The sequence below is a fragment of the Rhinolophus sinicus genome, linkage group LG03 (assembly GCF_036562045.2).
Source record: "Rhinolophus sinicus isolate RSC01 linkage group LG03, ASM3656204v1, whole genome shotgun sequence".
Taxonomy (NCBI): Eukaryota; Metazoa; Chordata; class Mammalia; order Chiroptera; family Rhinolophidae; genus Rhinolophus; species Rhinolophus sinicus.
In genome coordinates this window covers 31,860,035-31,882,308 of record NC_133753.1, presented here as the reverse complement: position 1 = coordinate 31,882,308, position 22,274 = coordinate 31,860,035, and the positions used below count along the sequence as shown (strand labels likewise).

At 37.2% G+C, this 22,274-nt stretch overlaps 1 protein-coding gene and 1 long non-coding RNA gene across 7 annotated transcripts in view; one reads left to right on the top strand and one right to left on the bottom strand.

The window, feature by feature from the left end:
- SYNE2 (spectrin repeat containing nuclear envelope protein 2) overlaps window positions 1-22,274 on the top strand; it is a 280,177-nt gene that overhangs the window by 161,286 nt on the left and 96,617 nt on the right. For all 6 annotated transcript variants that reach the window (XM_074327378.1, XM_074327381.1, XM_074327379.1 and 3 more), the window contains exons 54-62: window positions 1,545-1,700; window positions 4,027-4,167; window positions 5,588-5,770; window positions 6,547-6,684; window positions 12,091-12,276; window positions 14,299-14,421; window positions 15,595-15,777; window positions 18,119-18,250; window positions 21,877-22,074. In XM_074327378.1, coding sequence (XP_074183479.1) covers window positions 1,545-1,700; window positions 4,027-4,167; window positions 5,588-5,770; window positions 6,547-6,684; window positions 12,091-12,276; window positions 14,299-14,421; window positions 15,595-15,777; window positions 18,119-18,250; window positions 21,877-22,074 — 1,440 coding nt within the window. The remainder of the gene's footprint in view (window positions 1-1,544; window positions 1,701-4,026; window positions 4,168-5,587; window positions 5,771-6,546; window positions 6,685-12,090; window positions 12,277-14,298; window positions 14,422-15,594; window positions 15,778-18,118; window positions 18,251-21,876; window positions 22,075-22,274) is intronic.
- On the bottom strand, window positions 7,267-21,887 carry LOC109448274 (uncharacterized). The gene is made up of 3 exons (XR_012494652.1): window positions 21,431-21,887; window positions 15,997-16,059; window positions 7,267-9,602 (listed from the first exon to the last, which is right to left on the bottom strand). It is a non-coding gene; the product is annotated as an uncharacterized LOC109448274 (long non-coding RNA).

Genomic DNA, 22,274 nt, shown 5'->3' with positions numbered 1-22,274 from the left:
CTCCAGAGCTCTCCAAAACTCGTTGTTTAGGGGTTTTTATGGAGGTTCCATTATATAGGCATGAGTGGTTAAATCGTTGTCCGTTAGTGATTAACAACCTCCTGCCCCTCTCCCCTGGGAGAGTGGAGCTGCAAGTTTCAACCCTCTAAGCAGTGGTTGGTTCCTCTGGCAACCAGCGCCCATCCTGAAGCAATCAAGCCCTTACCCCCAAGAGTCATCTTCTTGGCATAAACTCAGGTTGAAAAATACTTGTTATAAATAACAAAAGACCTTCCTCACACCCCTATCCAGGAAATTTCAAGAGTTGTAGAAGCTGTGCTAGGAACAAGTGATGACAACACACACACACACACACAATACAATATAACATATATTACAGTATTACAGAGGCTATGTCATTTGGGAACTCATTTTTTCAACATGATCTCTTCTCATTCCAGTCCAATGGTAACAGGCAAAAATGACACTGGGAAGTTTATTCAAAAGTTGCATGCTGTTGTTACGTAATTAGAGTTTTTGGTTATCAGTGTTGAAAAAGGAAACTTGCTCTCCCTCACTGAAGCAGTCTTCTTTGGGAAGCCAAATATGTGTAGCTCTGAATGAAGACCTGTACTCCCGGACTAGGTCTAGATAAAACAGGATGACACTGTACCTCAGACGCCTCCTTTGTCTGAATGGCATTGTTCTTTAACTTTCTCCAGATTTGTTCTCTGTTGAGGGCTAAGAAAAGTAAAACAGTGACACATCATGGAGTCATTCAAAATTGTAATCATTCTTCAGTGTGGTGACTCATCCATTAACACAATTAATGCTACTGAACAGCTACTGTAGAAACAAAACAAACCCCCAAAAAGCCACAGCAAAGTCAAGAAGTATTTTTCCACTTGATCTTTGGGAAACTTTCCCAAACAAATGAGTTTCTCCTTTATAATTAGTGCAGGAGAACGTAGATCAGATTTTGTTTCTAGGCCACAACCAATGGACTATTTGTTCAGGTTTCTTTTATCTCCTGAAACCCGCATTCTTTGCATGGAACTGGAACCCTCCTGTTTGAAAGAAGTTGAGCTCTACTGGGCTGTCTAATTACATGAAAGCAGACACTTCTGCTTCAAGCATAGGGCTTTTAGTGGCCTTGAATCATTGTGATGATAATGTAGGAAGAAGCAGAAATGGCAACAAGTTAATAACAAAAAAAAAAACTTCTTTGAAACTTTTTGCTACTTGCAGCTTTTTAGATCAAGACAGCAACTGAGATACAGTTAAATCCTAGAGGTACTTTAGAAGCAAGAGATGTTGTAATGTCTTTTCTGGACAATGGTTTGACACTATGAAGAGATATCAAGTTTAATCCTTACAAATTAGAAAGCATCATCTGACCAAACTGAGTATCTCTCAGGCTTAATCATCTTGTATCAATAGTGAGGTTTTGTCATGCAAAATGTGCTCATTTAAATCATAAGGGTGTGCTGGAAAGCTTGCTTTCATTTTTAGAGTTAAGCTTTTCCCCCACCCTGTGAGTATTGAAACTCTCTTGATGTTTTTAGGAGCTTCAAAGCATTTTTAAGAAAGGGAAGCTAACTTTTGAAAATATTATGGAAAAACTCCGAATCAAGTATTCTGAAATGTACACCATAGTTCCCGCAGAGATTGAATCCCAGGTGGAAGAATGCAGAAAAGCTTTAGAAGACGTAGATGAGAAGGTAATAATAATATTTGTACTAGTGTTATTATTTATAGAGTTGAATGAATTTAAGAAGAAAATATCATTTAATATCATATGTTCATTTGCCCTGATTTTAACTGTAACTGTTCTTATAGAGTTTAGCTGACAGTTTTGTTTATTGAATACTGAGATGAAATTGCTCTAAACAAGTGACAGAAAATAGAATTATGTAATCTGTTTATTTTTAGTTGTCATGATGCTTAGTTTTTTTTCTCTTGCATTGAAAAATGGTTATACATTATCTTTTACTTGGCTTTTTTTTTTTTAACTGGAGAATCGCTTTAAAATTTTGGACATGAATAATATTTAGCTTTAAAACATATTCCCTGCGAATACTTTGAAACAGCACGCAAGGGCAATAAGAATACAAATCTCACACTCACTAGAAATATACTTAACACACAGTGTCTTTCTAATGATGGTGGTAACACAATTCTTACAAATCATACCTGGGCAGATCTTTATACCTGGAAGTCCAGGTTGAAAGAAAGAGTGGGAAATGTTTCATACTGGAGACAGGAGTTTAATTTAGCAAGATGTTTTTATTGAATTGCAAAAATACATCCCAGATCCAACAGAACAAAATTCTGTTCGGTCCAGCATCCACAAAATGATTTTTTGTATTGGTTTTTAAAGCCTGGAATACCTCTAACCTAGTACATAAAATAGATATTAAATGCACACACACACACAAAAAATGTTTCAAACTTAGTTCACTTCTGTTAGAGATTTCTTAGGAAAATCTCACACATGTTAAAAGCATGTAAACTAATATATATTTCTAAGAAATCTTGTTGATTTAACACACGAGAAAGTCTGTTACCAGGTACTTTCTCAAGACTCGTGTACTATTGATTTTATTTTAAGAGAATACTAAATGTTTTGAGAGAAACTAAATTTGTTCTAGTGAATAATACTTCATGTTAAAATACCTAACAAAGTGAATTCATAATCAAAATCTGTCTTTTAAATTTAAGGTTGAAATTTTCAACTGTAACATATATTTGTAACAAACAGCAACAGACACAGTATCATTCTGTATAATTCAGAGGGCAGCTAACTTTTCCTAAATCACGATCTCTCCTAATGTTCCTAAATGATGTGCATTTCTGCCAAGAGAATAACTGCCCAAAAGACCAGAAAACTTCATTTTATGGTAATTTGTTACATAGCAATAAAAAGTTATACAGCAATAAAAAGCCTAATACAGGATTTTTTTATTTTCTAAAATTCTCGGTATGGTCTGTGAAATATAAAAAATAAAATAAAATATTTTATAAAAGTATCTACTGTTTGATGTAGTGAAAAGAGCCTGGGACTCTGAAGTCTGACCACTTGGGGCTTCTGGGGACATATCCTCTACCTGGATATTTGACCTTAAGCAAGTCATTTAGCCTGTGTTTAGTTTCTGCATTTGTATACCATCTGCATTGGAATGTTCTAGTCTCAATGATTATGCAGGTATAGTGGTTTTTAAAAGAGTTAAAGGATTATACAAAAGCAGGAAGTGTTATTTGGTTATTTAGTGGCTGCTTGAAGAAAGCCTTATCAACATAGCCTAAAAAAACAAGAACACAAACTAATCAGGTATTTGAAAAATGACACATTCAACATTTATTTATTATCTTTCCCAGTCCAAGTTATTTTCTTAAGAACATCATTCAGATAAAAAAATTACACTGTTCAGCAGCTAGATTTCTGATTGCTATGAAAGCGTACACAAGAAACATGCACACAAAGAAAACTAAGCTTTGTGCATCCTCAAGAGATAGCTAATTTTAGAAGGTTATTGCACCCAAATGGGTATTAAGGTGAGAATTACATTATTTTTAAAAGTTGGCTCGAGAATAAGTTTTTTTTATTTTTGTTTTTTAACAGTTCTGTGCAGAGGATTTTCTTATAAAATGGAGAGACTGTGTAATAAATAATTTGTCTCCCAGGAATTCTTTCATATCTTTCATTGGGGTATGTTACAAGCAGTCCACTCAGTAGTTTTGCCCAAGAAAACACATATGTGTGATTCATACTGTGGATTACATTCAACAAAACTTTGTTTGTTGGTTTTCTTTTTTAAGATAGCATTTAAAAGATCAGGTCAGCACAACTGCCATTTCCTAGTGTGCTAATCTACCCTGTCGTTAGCTGACTAGCCAGTATGGTTTGGAATTTTTCCTGGAATTCAAAAGATTTTTTTATACGTAAAAGCACATAGCAGTATGACTACACCTTTTTATCATTTGAACCTGTGAATAGAGTACAGGAAACGTCTCTAAACTAAATGTATCTTTATCCTACTGTAACAGATTAGTAATGAAGTCTTGAAAAGTTCACCATCATATGCAATGAGGAGAAAAATAGATGAAATTAACAATGGGCTTCATAATGTTGAGAAGATGTTGCAGCAGAAAAGCAAGAATATTGAGAAAGCGCAAGAAATTCAAAAGGTAACAGCCTCCTTTAACTTTCTTCAGCATTCGATGTTCCGCTTGTCTATCAGTCATCACAGAATAGACGCTTTGTATTAATCTCTACAGAGGCCCTAATCTACATCCACAGGACAACCCTTACTGAGAGTGTCACCTGCAGGCTGGGTGGAGCAGGTGGCACTTAAGAATTGGTCTCAGTTTTTCCATGATGGGAATATGTCCAAACTCCTGACAGCCTATAATGGTGAACTAGCCTTTTCACAAGGAAAGAAGAGGAAGGATCTTATCTTGGGAAGACTGATATAAAAATATTATAAATATAGAAAACAAAAGCTAATATGTTTTTTGTTGGAGCATTTCTTAGAGTCTTTGGTTTTCTAAAGTGAAATAGTATTGAGGAATACAATATGGAACATTTATGAAACTAATTAAAAAATTAGTTTCAGTAGGATTGTATGTCACTGTAATTGAAAAATAAAAATACTCTGATAGGCAAGTAAAAATAAAATAACAATTTATAAAATAGGATTTGAATAATATTAGCAATTTTTGTTTAGACTGCAAGGGGAAACAGGAAAATAGAAATTCCATTTTTATTTTCCTTGTGAAATGTCTTAGGAAATCAAGTCTTAGGTAAAACTGTACATAAACATAATATTCCAGCTCTTAATTCCCAAGTAAACTCCTGCATATGGAAAGTATTCTTATCCTCCTCTACATTTTAAAGAAATGTTCTAATATGAATTGAGACTTTTAAAAATAGGTCAGAATAGGGCTCACCATGAGGCAAAATCTTGGACTCTTAGTAAATAGAGGAACCTAATTTAACCAGTCAGCTTTTCCCAAATCTAGAAATTATGTTCTTAAGCAAATATTAAGTAAGAATTAAATATTTTACCTTTGAGATGTCCTCTGCCCAGAGAAGTCCAGGTTTGAATCCATCCTATTGGTTTCTTGAGCCCAAAACATTTGCTAATAATACCTGTGGCTAGAATTTTCTGTCACTGCAGATATTTTCTTTCTACTAGTTTTATTTTTGCACTTAATAAAAAATTGTCTTCTGGATTAAGTACATCTATTTACTGGTCCAAATAGGTTGAGGTATCAACCAAAACCCTGTATAAACATCATGTTAACTCGTCACTCTGGAAAGATGAGGGTTATATTGACCTTGTTTGATGTCATTCATCTCTGGAAATGTCCACGTCATTGTGTTCCCTTACGGCTAATGTGTAATGAAATGAGTATGTTAGAGTTCAGAGACCTCAGAGAAAGTGTTCTTCAGTTTAGGTCGCAGTGGCTCCTGGGCCTAAGTGAGTAAATGCCTCTGATGTTGTTTGGGTTGCATTTATAAGTGCAAATACCATGTGAAAACTAGGAATGAATCCAGTAAACCATGGTGTCGGCGTTCACATTGCCTTATGATTTCCTTCTCCAGAAAATGTGGGATGAGCTAGATCTCTGGCATTCCAAGCTGAATGAGCTGGATTCTGAAGTTCAGGACGTTGTTGAACAGGATCCAGGACAGGCTCAAGAATGGATGGATAACTTGATGGTTCCTTTCCAGCAGTATCAGCAAGTGTCACAGAGAGCAGAATCTAGAACCTCACAGTTAAATAAGGTGCGATGGTAACACGTGGTATCTACACATAGCCTGTGGTGGCCTTGAGATGGGTGTCAAGCAAAACAAAAATATATGTTCAGAGGCAGCCAGTTTCCCTCAAATTGCCAATTTTAGGACTTGAAGCGAGAGTTACTCCATAGGTTCAGGTAGGCACCGAGGGGACAGATTTCCCTACTGGCACAGGCAGGAGAGTCTTCAGGAAGAAGATTTGGAACAGGCACGAGCAGGTATCCAAAAGTCAGATGACAGCAGGCCGTTTCCAGAAGGCAATCGCAGCAGTCCAAGGAGGCAACCAGCAATAAGGATATCATTCAGAACCAGACACCTCTCTTTCCCTTCCGAGTAGCGGTCGTGGTAGATAAGTGGTACCTGTGATCTAACAAGAATGGGGTAGGGTCCTAGTCTCTGAGGAACTGGGATATTACAGAACTAGGCCCTGTACAGGAGGACAAAAGACAAACCCAGTTTGCAGAATGAAGCATAAAATGGGAACCAGACTAGTTGCAAGGCTAACTTAGAACCTTGCTGAGGCCCGTAGTTTTGGGGTAGAACTTCTTAAAACCCTTTCCAGCTGTGGTCAGGACTAGTCTTAAAAGTTGGAAGGATCAGAACTGGAGGGGGTGAGCAAGTGACCCCAGCCCTGGGGAGGGGAGCCCTGCGAGGCCTGGCATTCCCCTGACTGACTAACCACAGTGAATTCTTCATTCAAGAATCATTCAACTCACATAGCAGACATCAATCAGACTGAGTTTGGTACTGCCTCTCTTTCACAGGCCACAATTAAGATGGAGGAATATCATGATCTTCTGAAGAGTACTGAGGCGTGGATAGAAAACACCAGTCGTTTGCTGGCTAATGCTGCTGACTATGACTCTTCAAAGACACTGAGTCACCGTGCTAGCGTCCTCCAGGTAAACATTCTTTCAGTGTTTCCTGGGTGTCATAAATCTACATAACGATCAGTGGCTTAGCTAACCGTCATGGTGCTTCCTCCGCCCATTTCTTTTTTCCCCCCGAAAAACCACCTTATCTTCAGCCATGCTAAATGGCAAAAGGAAGTTTGGAAGAGTGGCAGGCTGTAGACAGGGACTTTGGAGACCAGGATCTTATTCTTTCTGTCCTAATAACTACTACAGGACTTTTTCGGTATCCTCCATGAGCCTCAGTTCCCCCCATCTGTGAAGTAAGAATGTTGCACTGAATGGTATTGATGGTTTCAGTAGGCAGAATTCTAAGATGGCTCCCAATGTTCTTGTCCCTTGATGTGCATGAGCTGTATAATTCCCTCCCCTTGTGTGTGAGCAGGAATATAAGTATGTGATGACACAGTCACTCCGTTGATTAGGTTACATTATTATATGGCTAAGGTAATGGGATAGTCACTCCCAAAATACATGATTAATCATGGTTGTATGATTAGAAGACTGTGGTAACACTGGAGAGAGAATCTCCTGCTGGCTTGAAGAAGTATGCCGCCTTATTATATTATGAAAGGGCCATGGGATTAGGATCCCAGCGTGGCCTCTAGATGCCAAGAGTGAGGCCCAGTCAACAGCCAGCAAGAAACCTGGGATCTCACTCCTACAACTGAATTCTACCAACAACCTGAATGAACTTGGAAGAGAAACCTGTGCACCAGGCAACTTGATTGCAGCCTCATAACATCCTGAGCAGAGGATCTACCTAATCTGTACCTGAACTCCTGAGCCATGGAACATACAAGATAATGAATTTGTTTTGTGTTAAGAGGCTGAATTTGTGATAATTAGAAAACAAATCCATGGTTCCTTCCAGGTCTAACATGCCATGATTCCAAATTTCCTGCCCATCCTGGTACTCTGCAAGTGCCCTGTGTCTCCATGCTAGCTTACAAAGACAAAACACATGAAAGTCTTTTCCTACTTGGGGCAATGACTGCAAGAGATCTCCCAGATACCAAGTATTGGCTTAAGTTTTATTGTGAAGGCATATTTCCCTTCCATCATACTATTCAGCCACGAGAAAGAATCCCTTAGGAAAAGGTTTGTTCAACAACAATTTTTAGAGTAATCAGACCTCAAAGTTGATGCAATTCCTTTTTATATCTTTAGAATAACACAGTGTTCCTAAGTGAACAAGTGACATCATGCCTCCCTGATGTTTGAGACTTGTTGTCATATTGTTTTCCTGTGGTAACAGTAGTAAAGATGTTGCATTTTCACCCATTTTTGTCCCCCTTGCCTGTGATTTCTGGCCCCACATCTTGGGTTCACTTTCCACATCCCCCTTTATTTTAAATTGCCTGTATTTTTCACCATTTTCAAGGAGTTTGTAAAGACAAAAGCGAGAAATGATGTTTTTTTCCAAAACTGTACAAAAGTGAACTAAGGCAAAAGCAACTGGACTTTGCTACCTTCTACTGACAAATGTAAAAGTGTGAAAGCATCTCAAACTGTTCAGGACATCCTAATTTGCTGGCCTTTCTGAGTAGAGCTTAGTAGAACTTGAGTTTATGAGCTAGAGGAAGTAGGGACAAGGGCAGACGCGGGCTGAGTTCCCACAGCACGTGTCCTAATAAATTCCCCCAATGGGAAGGAAGTCTCAAATAGCTAGTCATATGTAAATACCCAATTTTATCCCTATTTTGAAAATAGTTGTCCTACTTTTAGTTGTCCCTATTTTGAAAAATGTCCTACCCTTTTCCATTTTTCTAGCATTACCAGGCACTGGTTTTTACAATGACTCTTAGGTATCAAAACTCTCAACTAGGCTTTAAAAATCTATTTTAATTGCACTATAACCTTCTATCTAGATTGTATTTGTTAAAATAGATTTTTATAACCTAAAGGTGCTGTTTATAAACAAAGACTGCTGTTGTAATTAAGAATCACTGAAACGTAAATTGTCATTGTAAAAATAGGGAAACAACTTATTTTTTTAATCAGCTTCACCGAGGTATAATATACATGTAGTAAAATATGTCTATTTTAAGCGTACAGCTAGATGAGTTTTAATAAAAGTATACAATTGTGTAACCACCACCACCATCCCCACCATCAATATAAACATTTCCATCACCCAAAAAGTTTCCTCATGCTCCTTTGCAGTGAGTCCCCTTTCACCTATGTTCAGCCCTACAAAACCACTTACTCAACGCTTTCTATTATTAGGTTGGTGCAAACATCACTGCAGTTTTTGCAATTATTTTTAACCTTTTAAGTCGCGATTACTTTTGTACCAGCCTAATCCTATCAGTTTGCCTTTTCTACAGTATCCTGTAAATAGAACCACACAGTATGTAGTTTTTTGTGCCTAACTTCTTTTATTTAGCACAATGTTTTTGAGATTCATCCCGGTTGTTACATTTATAGATAGTACATTCTTTTGATTGCTGAATAGTATTCCATTTATGGAAATATGCAATGTGTTTATCTCTTCAGCGGTTAGTAGACATTTGAGTTGTTTCAAAGTTTGGGCTATGTATTCAGTATCTATTGCTGTGTACCATATTACTCTAGATGTTAGCAGCTTCAAACAATAAGCATTTATTGTCTCACAGTTAACGTAGGTCAAGAATCCAGGTATGGCTTGGCTGAGTGCCTTTGGCTCAAGGTCTCGGAAGAATGCTGTCAAGATGTCGGCCAAGGCTGTGGTCTTCGTCTTCATGAAGGCTCAGCTTGGGTGAGGGAGGAGACAGGGTACGACGCACCCACGCTCCTTCAGGTGGCTGCTGGCAGGCCCCAGAAGATCCACTTGCATACACAGACATGTGGGCCTCTCCACAAGACTGCCTCATGGCACATGGCAGCTGGCTTGCCTCCATAACAATCTAAAGGAGTGTGAGAGAGAGCTCCCAAGACAGAAACAGTATTTTTATAATCTAATCCTGGCAGTGACGCCGCATTGCTTCTGCCATATTTTATTAGAGGTACATGAGTGAGCCCAGCCTATGTTTAAGGGAGATGAATGAGATTAGGGCATGAATACCAGGAGGTGAGGATCACTGGGGGCCAATTTAAAAGCTGCCTACCACAGGCCATTATAAGCAAGGCTGCTGTGTGGATATATGGTTTCATGTCATTGGTAAATACCAAGGAGTACAATTACTGGCTTTTATGGTATTTAACTAAATATAATAAGAAACTGCCAAATCATTTTCCAAAATGGCTGTACCGTTTTTCATTCCTACTGGCAATGTGAGTTCTAATTGCTCCATATTCTGGCTTGCACTTGATATTATCTGTCTTAAATTTTAACCATTCTAGTGACGTAGTGGTATCTCATTGTGGTTTAAATGCTATTTCTGTAATGACTAATGATGTATTTGTTTGAGCCTTTATTCATGTGTTTGTCATTTGTACACTTCCTTTTTGAAGTGTCATTTCAATTTTTTATTGCTCATTTTTAATGGGTTTGTCTTTTTATTATCATTGAATTGTAAGAGTTATTTATAAAATATCCTAAAAAAGAGTTCTTTATTAGATAAGTGATTTACAAATATTTTCTCCCAGTCTGTGGCTTACCTTTTCAATTCTCTCAATATTGTCTTTCAGAGAGAAACTGTTATCAATTTGATGAAGTGCAGTTTATCAATTTTTTTAATGGATTATTCTTTTGTGTTGTATCTAAGAAAGCTTTATCTAATCCAAAGTCACAAGGATTTATTCGTATCTTTTAGAAATTTTATACTTTTAATTCTTACTTTTAGGTCTATGATTCATTCAAGGAAGTTAATTTTTGTGGTTGATATGAAGCAAGAATCAAGGTTTATTTTTTTCCTATGGGGATATCCAATTACTGTTGCACCATTTGTTGTAAAGACTCACCATTGAATTACTTTGGTGCCTTGTTTAAATCAATAAATGTAGGTCTATTTCTGAACTCTCTTTTCTGTCCTATTGATCTGTTTGTCTATTCTTTCACCAGTATAATACATTCTTGTTTACTGTAGCTTTATAGTAAGTCTTTAAATCAGGTAGCATAAATTCTATAACTTGGTTCTTCTTTTTCAGATTTGTTTTTGGCTGACCTGGGTCTTTTGTATTTTTATGTAAATCTTAGAATCAGGTTGACAATATCTATATGGAGATCTGTTGGAATTTTGAGTGTCACTGCATCAGTTCTGTAGATCAATTTGGCGAGAATTGACATCTTAACCACATTGACTATTCAAATCCAGCAACATGACATAGCTCTATTTATTTTGGTCTTTTTAAAATTTCTCTCAGCAGTATTTTGTAGTCTTTAGTGTACAGGTCTTGCATACGAATTGTTAAATTCGTATTTTGTGTTTTTTGATGCTATTGTAAATAGTATGTTATTGTAAATAGTATTATTGGCTAAAAAAAAAAAGTATCGGTTTTAAGTTTCATTTTCCTTAAAGTTTTCTCCATCTAGTGTTTTGAATAAGGCCTTATAAAATTCTGAATAACCTGATTAATTTTAGAAAATTATGACTAGAATTCTACTTGCATAAGTAAATGTTCTTTCTCATAACAGTTATTTTTTATGGAATTACCTGAAGGCTACACTAGCAGGCTGAACATTTCCAATAGGTGGCTGCGATTTTTTGAAACCTTAAGTTTGAAAGTTAATACATAATAATTATTGAAAGAAATTATAAAGAGGGATATTTAAGAAATTCTAAAAATAGATGTTTTTCAGTTTCATTTGGTTGTATCAGATAGAGTTCTTTTAGTGTCACGCTGTTCAACTCCCACTGCAGTGACATCTCATGGAAGTCAGTGGCACCAGGTGGTGAGGCCTAAGGAGGACACTGGCATCGGGCAGACTAGCCACAGGACTGCCTCTTCATTTCTCATCCCCACTTCATTCATCTGTTTCTCTCAAACCCACTTTCCCAAAATTATAATTCTAGCCAATTGGAAATAGCCCAAGTGGCTTTCTTTGCCCCAATTCCAAATTCCAGAGGGACAGGCTACAGGTCAGGTGTTCCTGGTTCATTAAAGATGCTGGAGGAGCAGACCGCAGCCCACGAAAAGCAGGAGACATTCTGAAGTCATCTACTATTGTTGACAATAGAGAGTGTTCAATGTATTATTACAAAACTGGAATTGAACAGGAGTTTGAAATGTTGAGACAAATTTTCTCTAATTTAAAATTTTTTATTCAGGTGTAATTAGCATACATTTTATTAGTTTCACGTGTACAACATAATGATTGGATGTTTATAAATATTGTGAAATGATCACCACAGTAAGTCTAGTTAATATTTGTCACCATACATAGTTACAGAATTTTCTCTGATTTAAATTTTAATCAATTTTCAGTATCTTGATATTTCCCTTTTCTTTCCCCCCTTGTTTCCAATTATCTAGATGGCTTTGGAAGATTCAGAACAGAAGCACAATCTTTTGCATTCAGTTTTCACTGACCTAGAAGACTTGTCAATAATTTTTGAAACAGATGATTTAGCACAGTCCATACAAGAGTTAAGTCATCAAGTAACAGGTTTACAGCAAAACATCATGCAAAGCCTTCCGCAGATTCAGCGAATGGCTGATGTAAGTTGGCATTATAAAGATACGATTTCTTAATTTTAATTTATATTTCATTTGGTAAATTAGAGTTATACTGCTAATCACGCCTAATTATATGAAGACACATTGATCTGGTACACATTCATTTATTTCTTATTTCTTAAATTCTATTTTACTTTCCTTTGTAACCTATAGTATAGCTATAACAAAAAAATCATATCGCTATGCTCAGTCCATCCATGAATGGTCTAGTTAAAGGGAAGAATCCTGATCAAAGAAGCTCATTGTTTTCTCTTTGTCAGAGAAGATATTGTTGATTTAAAAGCACAGATTAGCAAAGAGGGAATTAAAACAGGTAACCTCCCAAGTCTTTATTCACTGATAGTAAATATGTACTGAGGGGCTGCTGTGTGCCAGTCACTGGAATTTTAAATTTATTTATTTTAGCTTGAAACGGGTGAGGCATTTATTTAAGGACGGCGTCACATAGCAAAGGTAGGTACAGTTAGTCTTAATTATTTACCTTTGTTTCTCAGTTACATTCCTTACACCACACATATGTAACTTCAGGGGGTAATATTTGCATGTTCTTGGTTAGTGAAGCTTATTCCAAAGTTTTTAAATGTGTCTGCAATTTTTGATGGAAATTACCCTAAAATACATTGTATACTTTTATATACCTTTTCCAATGTAAGGTACAGAAAATAATTTCAGTATAATTTAACTTTTCCTCATAATTTGGAGTTATCACTATAAAGTTACTGCACTTACCAGTTCACTTGGCTATAAAGTTATGTTTGTCCTGCATTGAATGGCTGCAAACTGCTATAACTTGAAACCCTCTGTCTATTTCTATGTAGTTTTTTTGTCTCCTTGATTATTTGCTGTACCTTTTTATTGCTGTAATGCATCTGCCTTGACCTCTAAAGTAAAGGTCTGAAGATCCTCTTACAGTGTGGGTGGACTTCAACAGCAGGTTTTATAGCACATATTGCAGCATTTTCACTTTCAGGTCCTTGCCAGGTTCTAGAGGTTGATGTTGATAAGAGAATAACCTCTGGACAAATGATCTATTGTTTAAATGAATCTGGGTGTGTTATGAAGTAATTTAGTGACTCTGCATGGCAACGAGCTCATTAGGGGATTGGAAGGAAAATCCTGTCAATTTTCCAGCTCTTTGTGTGTGCATTTCCCAAGGGTGACTTTATCATTTTACTTAAAGTGGTGGGAATTTTTTAAATGTTAGACCCACTTGTATTCAAGTGTTTAAACACATTCCAAAGATAAATCTAAAGAGTTTGTAGATAATTGAGAATTTGCTTAAAAATTAATTCCACTGTATACTACAGATGGTCCCCAACTTACCATGGTTTGACTTAAGATTTTTTGACTTGACGATGCTGCAAAAGCAATATGCACTCAGAAGAAACCGTATTTCAGATTTTGAGTTTTGATCTTTTCCCAACTAGCAACATGCAGTACGATACTCTCTTGTGATGCTGGACAGTGGCAGCGAGCCACAGCTCCCAGTCAGCCACGCAGTCACGAGGTTAAACAACCAATACCCTATAGTGTATTCATTGTGTAAGATGATTTTGCCCAACTGTAGGCTAATGTAAGTCTTCTGAGTACATTTAAGGTAGGCTGGGCTAAGCTATGATGTTTGGTAGGTTAGGTGTAGTAAATGCATTTTCAACTTAACAATATTTTCAATTTACAATGTGTTTGTCTGGATGTAACCACATCGTAAGTCGAGGAGCATCTATACTTTGGTCTCATGCTATAAATAATTGAAAACTGGCCGTATGCGGATCTTTAAACGAAGTGTAAGCAATGCTTTGTAGTGTGGTATGCTGTTAACAGAATAACAATTTTTGTTGAAAACAGTTGATATTATCTGTATAGCACTTGGTTAGTTTTTAAGAGGTATAGGTGGGAAACATTTTGGTTAAATATGAAAATAGAATGAATGGCAATAAATTGTGTTTTATAGGTTATTAACATACAACATATACTACATGAATGTTTTTGTTTCTGAAATTCTAGGATGTGGTTGCTATTGAAACTGAAGTAAAATCAATGGAGAAAAGAGTTTCAAAAATCAAAACTATCCTATTATCAAAAGAAATATTTGATTTTTCACCTGAAGAACATCTTAAGCATGGGGAGGTAAGCATGGATTATTATTTAAAATATGTTCTCATAATGTTTATTTTTAGATATGTAATAATATGTAATAAAAAGTATTTAGTCTTGCTAGATGGAGTTGGGAAAGATATGACTGACTATAAATGTCATGTTTTAAATCATAAAGTACCATCTATATAAAGATAATTTTTCCTACAGGTCATTTTTTCATTTAATTTCTTCCAAAAATGTCAAAGTTTGGTAGTTTTGCCTTCAAGTCAAACCTAATTGTTTAATAGCCCAAGAGCTTGAGCCTTTGAGTCGGAAGAACTGGGTTCCAAAGCCCCAGCTGCTCTGCTTACTGGCTCTGTGACTTTGAGCAATTAGTTAACATTTCTTGGATTCTCTCATAGCTGCACATTAGTATTGCAGTAATTACATTGGATAATTCTAATACTTTGAGGGTCCCCAGCCCAGGAACTGGGACATACTACATAGCACACAGATGTTAATTCCACCTCAGCCTAGCGGTTAGGAGCACGTACTGTGGGATCAGGCAGCTTGGGTTGTAATCCCAGCCCTGCTTCTTACAGCCTGACCTCACCTTGGTCTTCAAGCTTCTTTGAACCCAGTTGCCCTACCTGTGAAATGGAACTTCTGCTACCTGCCTCCCAGGGTCATTGTGGGGATGAAATGAAATGATACATATGAAGTATTTAGCAAAGTGAATAATCTCTTCTCATTTATTGATTATGTAAATCAAGATTTCTACAGATCAGATGTCATTAAAGCAAATAGTTATACTTTTGGGACTTATAAAGTTTGACAGGATAGTTCTGTTCAGTTCAATATGCATTTTTTTGAGGGTCTATTACGCGGAAAGGCCCGTCTAGGTGTGGTTGCTACAGCTCACCGGCTGGTGACATTACACAAAACAAAACAACAGTTCTACAGAGTGGGGAGGGGGAGAAGGAAGGAAAAGGTTGTCCAAATGCATCATTTAGTGCTGGGAGGTTCCTCTTGCTCCAGGCACTCTTCCTGAGGACTACTAGATCACAAGTGATAACGTGATCCTTTTCAATTGCAGCTAAGGAAATACTTTAAAAATCAAAACTATAGATGACTCAACTATACAGTATTATACTTTTGAATAATTAGATTTAGCAGTGGCCATTTTTTTTCATTTATGAACCACGCTTATCTGATCTAATTAAGGTCATACTTGAAAATATACATCCTATGAAGAAAACCATTGCTGAAATAATGTCTTATCAAGTGGAACTGAGGTTACCCCAGACAGGAATGAAACCTCTGCCTGTGTTTCAGCGGACAAATCAGCTTTTACAAGATATAAAACTGTTGGAAAATGTGACCCAGGAACAGAACGAGTTATTAAAGGTGAGTCATTTATGATGACAGCCAACTTATTGAATGACAATATTCAGCAAAAGCTGGTTGTTTTCAGTTGTAATGGGAGATCAAATTCCCATGACAGTAAGATGCTGCCTGTGTTGATTCTTTTTGGTCTCTTAGTGCTATTATCCAGGGAGTAGCATTTGATAGCAGAGTGAATCTTCTTGCTCAAATGGAGCTAAGGTCATTTTTCTCAGTTCTTACCTTTGTTCTGGTTGAAGATACCAGTTCTGGTCTGTTTATTTCCATTTTCCAGTTATTGAAGACCTACATGGGTAAAATGCCATGGAAAGAGATTCAAGCTTGGACAATACATTTGCACTCACATGATGCCAACAGACTCATACAGTAATCATCCCATAACAATCTCTACACATCTCAATCACTTTCATATTAATTATCTCATTTTATTCTGAAACATTTGATACAGGAAGAGTAGGCTTTGCCATCTGCATTTTTACCTATAAGGAGACAAGTGTTAGACCACTGAATTAACTGTGTCAAGATTCATTTGTGTACGAATAGGACAAGAATTTGAGTTTCTAGACTCCTGGTATCATTCTCTGTATTGGGGTATCTTCTAACTCATGACATCGTTCAGTCTCTCCCCAGTGGATTTTTCTTCTTCTTAAGTTTTGTTTGATCTCCAGTGACAAGTCAAGAATCATCATTAGATACACATTACATTTACTCTGGTTTGTATTCTTAGGTTAATAGCCACTATCATAAAAACAGAAATTTGCCGAAAGAGCCTTAAATTCCACGGACTTTTCAACCCTCTTGGTAGACGCCCCCTTTCTACCTGCATTTCCTGATTAGATGGGTCAGGATAGAAAACAGGTGTATTTTCCCTCCTTCCCAACCACCACTTGACTGTAGGAAGAAAACTGCTGCTTCTTTCTCCCTCTTAAATTTCATTCACATTTAGGTGGCTACTCTGTGTTCTCCTAAGATTTGTGGACACCGCAATCTCTGATTTCCGTCTTATATCATCTCTCTGGCCTGGCTACTGAGCAGCTAATGTCATTTCCTAACACCCACAGGGAGAAAAAAAGATCTGGCACTCAATGTACTATTTTTTTAATATAAAGAGAAGAAAAAAGAAAGATATGAAAGTCTATCTATTTAATCTTTTTGTTCTTATTGGTCTCCTGGTCTGGAAAAGAAAATAATAGTCCCAACTATGCTTGAAAGTGGCTTCATCACAAAATGAAAACGGGGAAAATAGAAGAGGAAATTATATTTTGTGCCACGTTAGGTATCAAACTGTGCTAAAATTTTCCATCTTATTGTGTTGGTGGAAATCAAATGTCATCTCATATATTTCAAAGCTAAGTAACCCAGTGGTAATGAAAAGCATTAGAATATGGTACATTTATTTTAATTCTTTTGATATTGTAAGTGCCTTCATTGCAGAAAATGAGACAAGTTACTTTTGGGGGGAGTAATGGGATGTTGCTCATTATTGAGGGCTGGAGAACAGGTGTGTGCAGCGAACATAGTTATTCATTTCCAGCCTGAAGCTAAAAGTATGGTTAAATATTAAAGAAAACAAAGGAAGAATTCTGTGTTGGCCAGAAACTTTGTAGTTTAAAAGGCATTTTGCTTTACTGTGAAGCATACCAAAGAAATATTTAGACTTTCTTTTGAAGTCCATTTCTTTATTTCATCATACTTTGATCATAATCATTTAGTCCACACATAGTTTCAAGCTCTGCTGCTCATTAACACTAGATTCCAGGTATTGTTCTGGTTGTTTTGCTTTATTCTGCAAACTCAGACTTCTCTCGAACCCTCAACCTTTTACTCTTAAAATGTGCATTACTGATTCCAATGGGTACCCAGTGATGATGTGGCTGGAACAAGAAAATTTGTCATGTCTCAAATCACATGCCCTTTCCACTCTGAATTAATAATGTAACCTTTCTATGTGGAAAGCCCCACATGGAATATGTATTAAAATGGCATATGTGACATATCAACAATTTTATAAAACTTAGCAACTTTATGTTAACCTGCCATAAAATGCTTCCCAGTATAAGACCACTAGACTGGAAATACTTAGGAGCAAAGGTGTGTCTACTTAGACCTGTATTCCAAGCTCTGCACAAGGTGCCCTGGCATCTGGTAGAGTGAGAAATTCAGGTGCAAGCTTTGCAAAGGTTGTTCTCTACCTTTAGGCTACCATTTCCTATTGAAATCTGTATGTGTGCATATTTGTTATAATTGATTGGCACTTATGATGGGGATAGACATTGGAACTAGCCCATTGATCTAATCTTGAGATTATGACAAAGATTCTTCTTTCTGGGGGGTTATTTTACAGATAGTCATAAAACAAACTAATGACTGCGATGAGGAAATGGAAAATTTGAAACAGATTTTAAATAATTATTCCATGGAGTTCTCCCGTGAACATACGTCACGAGGCCAAGCTGCCAATCTGCCACAAGTACAGGTATGTTTCTTTCATTCATTCAACAATCCAACAGTTCATTCAACAGTCACTTTAAGCCATTGGTGTCTAGAAGCCTTTGTGATGGTAAAGTGTATTTTTTACTTTTCTCTTCCAGCTGAAGATATTTTATGTGTATGTTTACTTTCCATTCCTATTTTATAAAATGGGTGACTATAATTGTTATAATGGAAGGCCCTTCAAGTGTCTTTAGTCTCAGCTTGGTGCGTATTGGTCTGAATTTGCTCTGGTACCAAAGAAGCTGACGAAATGCAGCGTATTTAGACAACCTGACTTTCCAGCTAGCTTTCTGGGATAGGGGGCATGCATCGTGGACAGGCTGGCCTTTAGAGGTAAAGACCCTGAATGCTGTTATAATAAAGAGTTCCATATACTTAGCAGTATTCCCAGATGCCATAATTAACAGTGTCATGTGGGCCCAGTTACAATGGTTTGCATGTTAACCCTCTACTGCTGGGGTTTTTTTCAGTCTCTGTTTTTGAATCAGTACTTCTATAAAGAAACAACCCAATTATATGCCAAGGGTTGTAGAGAGCTGCTTTTTTCCTGCCATCAAGTTGATGTATGGCATACAAAGCCAGGTCTTACCACTTGCTAACTGGGTAAATTACTTACCCTCAATTACTTACCCTTTGAAAGTGAAGTACAGAAGGGTCCAAGGTGATACAGATCCAGTAGTGAACTCAATAAGGCAGACTCAATATTAAAGATTCAATATTATAAATGTGTCAAATTTCCTTTTACATTATAAAATGTGAGGACCCCAAAGAAATTTTGTTTATATGAGCTATATGTACTGATATAAAAAGAAATTAAAACTCACAAATGTAAAAATATTTTTTGGTTTATTTTAAAATAATAACCCATTACATGTTAATAGAAATAATATTTTTATGGAAGAAATCATATTTTTCAAAAGAAAATGTGGTGAGAAGAGTGACACACATTTTTGCAAATCTCTAATGTCTGGCTTACTAGATGACAGCTAGATAGCATCAGCTTCTGCATTCGACGTACTGAGGTATATTGTTTTGATTGAAGTATATAAAAACAATCTTAACCTCTCAAGACATTCATGGAAAAAAGGGGAATATTTTATAACCCCCTGAATAATTATAGATAGTCTTTGAAACTACACTAAACTCCAACAAGTAGAAGTTACTCATAGGTTTGTTGATAAATGGAATCTGAAGCCATGTCAATGAACTTTACATATCTAACACTAAAATACATTGGTCTGCTTATACTTTGAATGGATTCTCTCACCATGCACGATTTATAGCATCATGCTTGATCATTTGGAAAATATTGTTTCATTAGTTATGCATATCCTCCAAATGTTAACACATTTCAGTAAGTGATATTAAAAATTTTACATTTATTAACTTCTATATCTTCAGAAAAATCTTTTAATATTTACATACACAAATATAGTTAACAGCTGATTTTTTCAAGCAAAAATAGTGTTCCCAATGGAATACTATTCTGCCTTAAGAAAAGATGAAAGAATGCCATTTGCGACAGCCTAGATGGATCTTGAGGTTATTATGCTAAGCAAAATAAGTCAGACAGTAAAAGTAGAGAACCATATGATTTCACTGATGTGTGGTATATAAAACTGAGAACAACAAAGGAACAAGAAAACAAATGAAGAAACAAAAACACATAGACACAGACAATGGTTTAGTGGTTACCAGAAGGTAAGGGGTGAGGGGGGTGGGTAGATGAGGGTAAAAGGGATCAAATATATGGTGATAGAAAGAGAACTGACTCTGGGTGGTGAACACACAATGTGATACATAGATGATGTATTACAGACTTGTACACCTGAAACCTATGTAACTTTACTAACAATTGTCACCCCAATAAACTTTAATTAAAAAAATATATATAGTGTTCCATGAAAAAAATAGGCAATTCAGCTCGAAACTCAAATAATTACACAACTGATTTTCCTCAACCCTCATACTTCAGTATGTGGCAGAAATGCTTTAAGCATGCTTCCCATTTTTTCCCACAATATTAAAAATATATGTTCTTTATCAAGGATATTCTTAAGTGAAACTGCCTTTTTTTTTTTTTTTTACAATTAAGTACTTGATAGCGTAGCTACTAAAATAGTTGTTGTCCCTGCCTTGATTCATATAACATGCCGTAGTTTTACCCACCATTGCTTTTGTATCATCATACAGTGAAAAATGCACATCACACTTATTATTATGAAAATGACTTTGACCTCATGGAGTGTGGAGCCACATGGACAATGGCTGCTCAGTGCCCTGCTGTGCCTCCACCAAGCTGGTGGCCCGTAGTCTGTTCTGATTCTCTACATGTCATTCTAATGGCTGTAGGGAGGCCCCATACCTATGGAGTTTAGTGTTTACCGAAAGTGGACGGACACACACCGCAGCCAACTCAGATTTAATTTAGTTATTTCCCAAAGCAATCACAGGACGTTTGACTTCAGGCAGAAGGGGGGTATTGGAGTTGGAATACGTGCAGTAGTAGATGGGCTATGGGGCCTGGGGGTCAGAAGTCCGGGTCTGTGCTCTGTCGCTAGCTGCAGCCCTGGACTTCAGAGCTCTCACGTACAGGCGTGGACATGCTAGGTTTCTCTGTCTGTAAATGGTTCTATGAATATCTGTAGGATGGATGGATGGAAAAAAGGAAGGAAGGAGAGAAGGAAGGAAGGAAGGAAGAAAGGAAAGAAGGGTTTAAGGGAAAATAAGGACCAAAATTTGAACACATGAAGATTTGTCAAAAAGGAGCAGGTTGTCTTCTGATGCAGCACTTCCTGCAAAGCGTGGGCTGAGGTTGAACGATGCCTTTCAGGGGTGTTAGAGAGGAGGATGTGAGACTAGATGGCATCTGCTATTTCTTCCAAATGTATGATTCTAGAACCCTAATAGACAGACAGTGGGCATCTGCATTTCTACCATGTACAAAAAATTTATTCTCACACATCCATCATAGAAATTTTTTAAGTAACATTATAAAACTTGTAACCATCTATCCATCATTCCCATAGTAAGTTACACTTCACGGTACCTTTATTTATTTATTCCCATTTGGTAGGAAGCTTTGACTGTGAGAAAAAGTAAATGAATTCAGTACTACTAAAGAAGGCTTCAGAAGCAATAACAAAAGTTTGAGAATTCTCACCTTGTTTTCTCTTTGTGGTTCCCAAATGTTAGTCTGCTCGTGAATCTCCCGGGACACTTGTTACAATGCAGATTCCTGGGCCCTGACCCTGTGAACTCTGGCCAGCCAGTCCTGTGGCCACCGGAGCAGTGGCTGCCAACCCTGGCACATGTCACAGTCCCCCATGGAGCTTGTTACAGATTTCTGAGCCTCTTGACTCCCAGAGATTGACTGACAGGGTCTGAGGTGAGGCCAGGGCATTCTCTGAGGGTGCTTGTAAGCCCTCCCCAAGTCACAGGGAAGCACAGCCAGGAGGTGGAGGAGCTCCATAGTGCCACAGAGTGGCTCCTGGCTCTGCACACCTACAGCACAGAAAAATCTGCATCCCGTGTACGAATGGGCAGGCCCCCGTGGGCATGCAAAAGCCTCAGACATCCCAAAGCAATGCAAACACTCTTTCTGCACAGGGAGAAATCGAAGGTATTGAAAAGCAGGTCATGAGTTTGAGCCAGAAAAAAGAAGACCTGCTGGTGGAATTAAAAGCTGCCGTGTTAAAACTTCACCAGCATTTACAGCAAGAACAGCAAGAATTAGAAAAAGAAATGCTGTCGGCTGGAACGTCAGAAGAGGATGGAGTAGCTGAGAGGGATGTTTCTGAGTGGAAGGTGGGTATGACTTTAGGTTGATGCCAGTCCCACGTTCCACAAGAGCTTTGAAGGGGCAGAAACACTGGGGGCATCTATGTCTATGGCCAAGAGGGATTTTAAAAAGTGGAAATACTCCACCTGAGATTGTTCGCTAGTGAATGTAAATCTTCGGAGGTGTGTCTGTTTTGGACTCCACCCAGAATTCTTATGCCTGAGTT